The sequence below is a fragment of the Brassica napus genome, chromosome C1 (genome assembly GCF_020379485.1).
Source record: "Brassica napus cultivar Da-Ae chromosome C1, Da-Ae, whole genome shotgun sequence".
Taxonomy (NCBI): Eukaryota; Viridiplantae; Streptophyta; class Magnoliopsida; order Brassicales; family Brassicaceae; genus Brassica; species Brassica napus.
The window spans coordinates 37,332,321-37,336,713 of record NC_063444.1 but is presented as its reverse complement, the minus strand read 5'-3'; the positions used below and the strand labels follow the sequence as shown (position 1 = coordinate 37,336,713).

Genomic DNA, 4,393 nt, shown 5'->3' with positions numbered 1-4,393 from the left:
ATATTGACCCATTTATACTAATGGGCCTTTATATTTTGGAAACGAAAGGTCTTGTGTCATTTCGATACAGAGCTCTCGAACAGTTGGTCGATACTCTCGAAAGCGAAGAACTCTGTGTTTTCTTGCCTGATCGCTCCGTTGTAGCTTCTGATCTTTTCTTTCCGGTAAAGCCAAGGTAGAAATTCTAAGATGTTTTGTTTTTTCAAGTCAAATTTTCTGATAGACTCAGTCTAGGGTTTGTGAATACGTTCCAGAATACAGAACTTGGCTAAGCTTACAGTAAAAAAAAGATGGTTAGATGTGGAAGCTTGTGTTTTATTTTGTTTATTTGACTCTTGATCGTGTATTTTGTTGAGTTTTATTCCTTGCATGTTTACATGAATGCAAACTGTTTGTTGAAATGTCTGAAAGAAACTTGAAGAATACATTTTAATTTAATTACCAAAAAAAAGAATTGCATAATATCTTTAATCAGAATGTGATTATTAGACTTGACTCGGATTTTCTTAGAAATGTTTGTTGTATTTGAATGTTTTACAGTTACAGTGTGGAAAGAAAAATGTTCATCAAAGTCAAACTGCCATGGAATGTCATGATACCAGCTGAAGCTATGGACCCCAACGGCCTCATGATCCAGAGAGCTGTTCTCATTCGCCTACTCGATGCCTTTGCTTCCAAGAAAGCTACCAAAGATCTCGGCTACTTCATAGCACTCAAAAACTTGGAGGAAATAGGCGAGGGCAGAATCAGGGAAACCACTGGCGAGATTGTCTTCCCGGTGGTTTTCAGCGGAATCACCTTCAAGATGTTCAAAGGCGAGATCGTTCATGGTGTGGTTCGCCAGGTGCACAAGTCCGGTGTCTTCTTGAGATGTGGCCCTTGTGAAAACGTTTACTTATCACAGTATAAGATGCCTGGTTACGACTACGTTGTACAAGGAAACCCGTTGTTCATGAACCAGAACATGTCCCGGATTCAGATCGGTTCCACGGTTCGCGTCATTGTGCTTGATATCCAGTGGAAAGAGGCAGAGAAGGAGTTCATCGCTTTAGCCAGCCTCGAAGGAAACAATCTTGGCCCGTTCTAAAATAATTTGTAATCTGAATATATATAGAAATATAAATAAATAAATAAATGAAACCTTTACAATGTTTATTCAAATCAAATAATTTTTTTAAAAAAAGAAGCAAATACTTAAAAAAAAAAAAAACAATTTTAGAGCTTGCTTCTCAAGATCTCTTCTTCCATTTCAGGTAGCTAAAGAAGTGCTTCTCCGGTACCGGAACAGACTTCACCAACCATCCGATCGGCCACGACGCCGTCGCAATGGCCAAGCAAACTCCCCACTGTCCCCAATTCAGCCTCTCAGTATCAGCAAACCTCTTGAGAAACTCAACCATCACAACCTGCAAGACCACAGTCACAACAATAATCCCAACGAAGAGCCTGTTCTTATGCAACCCTCTAAACACATTCTTCTTCTCAAGACTCCTCGCGTTAAACTCGTTGAACACTTGACACAACACAAACGTATTGAAAATCAAAGTGTTCTTCACTCTCTCCGTCACGCCAAAGATCGACCTCCCTCGAAACTGAAGCACCAGCAAAACACTGATCTGATAAAACGCTTGGGCCAACAGATTCCTCCACATGACGTTTGTAATCAACGGAGCGGTTCGACCGACCGGTTTATTCTTCATTAAATCGTTAGTCGGTTTCTCTGTAGCTAAAGCCAACGCGCCGAGCGTGTCCATGATCAGATTCACCCACAGCAACTGAACCGCCGTCAACGGAACCTCTCCGGCGGAAACAGCCGCCACGAAGTTGATCACTAACGCCGCCACGTTGACGGTGAGCTGAAACTGAATGAATTTCTGGATGTTGTTGTAGACGCATCTCCCCCATTTCAAAACCGTCGCGACGGAGGCGAAGTTATCGTCGAGGATCACGATATCGGAGCTCTCCTTCGCCACCTCCGTGCCTTGGATCCCCATCGAGAGTCCGATATCTGCTTCTTTCAACGCCGGCGCGTCGTTTGTTCCGTCGCCTGTAACCGCCACGACGTGACCTAGCTCCTTGAGGCATTTCACCATCAGGAGTTTATCGAACGGCGAGGATCTCGCCATCACTTTGATTCTCTCGACCTTCTCTAGCCGTTGCTGCTGAGTGTAGCTTCGAAACGCCTCTCCTTCCAACACAGCGTCCTCGTTCGTTTCGTCTTCGGGTGTTAAGATCCCGCACTCTACGGCGATGGCTCTCGCCGTGAATATGTTGTCTCCGGTGATCATTTTGATGTTTACTCCGGCGAATTGGCAGTCCTCGACGGCTTTCTTGACTCCTGGTCTGCACGGATCTTTGATCCCCACGATTCCGAGTAAGCTCAGCTTCTCTTCTTTTAGCTTCTTGGTTTCTCCATCTGAGTAAGCAAACGCTATGCAACGTAGGGATTTAGCTGCCATTGATTGAATGATATTCTCGAATTGAATCTTATCGTCTTCTTGAATCTCTCTCACGACTCCAGAACCATCGTAGTATGTAGAACACATTGCTAGAATCTTCTCAGCAGCTCCTTTCCAATGAACTGTGATCTCTCTTCTCTTCTTGATCAGTACACCACTTCTCTTCTTCTCTGAGTTAAAACCTTCAACGTGAACAACCTCGTGTTCTCTAATCACTTCCTCCATATCCATCTTCAGTTCCCCAACCGCCCAGCTTAAGATGGCTTTCTCCGTCGGACTACCGGAGAATTCATACTCCGATGATGATCCTTTAGCCTTAAACACACTCCCTGTAGTGTTCATCGCAACTCCTTGATGAAACAACTCAACCACTTTCCTCGACAGAGTAGAAGAAGGAGAAGCTTTTACTGATTCTAAACCGAACCAGGAATCGGTTACCTTCATTTGGTTAAGCGTCAAAGTACCGGTTTTATCGGTACATATAGTAGTAGCAGAGCCCATTGTCTCGCAAGCAGAGAGCTTCCTTACCATAGCTTGATCTTTCATCATTCTCTTCATCGAATATGCTAATGTTAATGTCACAGCTAACGGTAACCCTTCAGGTATCGCAACCACTATAATCGTAACCGCAGCCGCAACCATTTCAACAACCGCGTTCACAATCTCATCACTTTTCGTTTTCTTTCCGTTATACTCGCGCTTCCCGCTCTCGTCTTTAGTGCTTCCCGTGAAGTAACGGATTAAAAGAACAAGAAGAACCAAGAACGCTACGAGTAAACCGACTTTTCCTATCGAAGAAGTAAGCTTGTCGAGACGAGTTTGCAATGGAGTTTGCTCGTTTGTGTCGCGTGAGATGTGACTCATCATTTGTCCCCAAGCTGTGTTCATACCAACGGATGTAACCACCATTTTACCAAACCCATCAGCGACTTTAGTACCCGAGAACAAGAATGTGTTCCCGTTTAGATTCACCTCGACGTGATCGCTTTCTCCGGTCATGCTTGATTCGTCGACGTGCAGTGAATGTCCTTCAACCAACACTCCATCCGCTGGAACTTGATCTCCGATGTTTAAACAAATGATATCTCCAACGACGATGTCAAAGATCGAAATCTCTTGACGACGTCCGTTTCTAACGACATCGATCTTGATGTTGCTACTTACTTTCGAGAGTTTGTCGAACTGTCTGTTCTGTCTGAAGTTGCTGACCGCAGAGACAGCTACCACCAAGAAAACCGCTACGAATATGCTTCCTCCATCGTACCATCCTTCTTTTAATCCGTGCTCTTTGATACCGAACCCGAGAGAGAGCGTTGCGCAACCGAGAAGGATGAGAATCGTGAGGTCTTTGAAAGCTTCGATCACGAAATGGATGAGGCTCTTCGATGGTGGTCTCGTGTAGGTGTTGGACCCGAACGCTGAACGCCTGCGTTGAATCTCGTCGGCTTCTTCGTTGATCCCTAGACGCGTGTTTGTCTTGAGAGCTGAGACTAAGCCATTTGGGCCACCAAGAGACTGGAGTTTCTCTTGGTTCTTGTTCTTGACGAGATCATTTAGGGTTTCTTGATCGATCTTGAAGTCTCTGTGATGATCTTGAGGATGGTCGAGATCAATGGCGGTGTAGGAAAGGGAACGAGGAAACAAACCGGGTTTTCCTATGGCGTGTTTGGCGCAGTTGAGGAGAGTTCTTGAGCAGTAAATCTTGATGAATGCTACTTGCCATTTCTTGTTTGATTTGCTTAGGGTTTTGGGGAGTTCTAGAAGAAACTCGACGCCCACCAAGTTGTTCTTCTCTGCATGGGAAGAAACATTTGTTGGCATGGGCTCTGGTATTGTTTAACCCGGAATTTTTAAATTGTAGAGAAGAAAAATTAATCAGAAACTGGAAATTTTCGGATGAATATGAAGACAAAATCTGATGTAACATTGTCAAT

The 4,393-nt window shown here is 44.3% G+C and overlaps 2 protein-coding genes across 2 annotated transcripts; one reads left to right on the top strand and one right to left on the bottom strand.

Moving 5' to 3' along the window:
* The first annotated feature begins 5 nt into the window (after positions 1-5).
* LOC106453721 (DNA-directed RNA polymerase IV subunit 7-like) lies at positions 6-1,161 on the top strand. Its single transcript, XM_013895939.3, has 2 exons — positions 6-175; positions 541-1,161. The coding sequence occupies exons 1-2, from the start codon at positions 21-23 to the stop codon at positions 1,085-1,087; spliced, it is 702 nt and encodes a 233-aa protein (XP_013751393.2). The 5' UTR covers positions 6-20; the 3' UTR covers positions 1,088-1,161.
* On the bottom strand, positions 1,110-4,393 carry LOC106453709 (putative calcium-transporting ATPase 13, plasma membrane-type). The gene has a single exon (XM_048744388.1). The coding sequence runs from the start codon at positions 4,278-4,280 to the stop codon at positions 1,230-1,232; it is 3,051 nt and encodes a 1,016-aa protein (XP_048600345.1). The 5' UTR covers positions 4,281-4,393; the 3' UTR covers positions 1,110-1,229.

Bases quoted from the DNA above. Each gene is read 5' to 3' on its own strand.
- LOC106453721 (XM_013895939.3), top strand. From the start codon at position 21: ATGGGCCTTTATATTTTGGAAACGAAAGGTCTTGTGTCATTTCGATAC. The intron at 176-540 runs GTAGAAATTCTA...AATGTTTTACAG, and splicing joins TTCTTTCCGGTAAAGCCAAG to TTACAGTGTGGAAAGAAAAA.
- LOC106453709 (XM_048744388.1), bottom strand. From the start codon at position 4,280: ATGCCAACAAATGTTTCTTCCCATGCAGAGAAGAACAACTTGGTGGGC.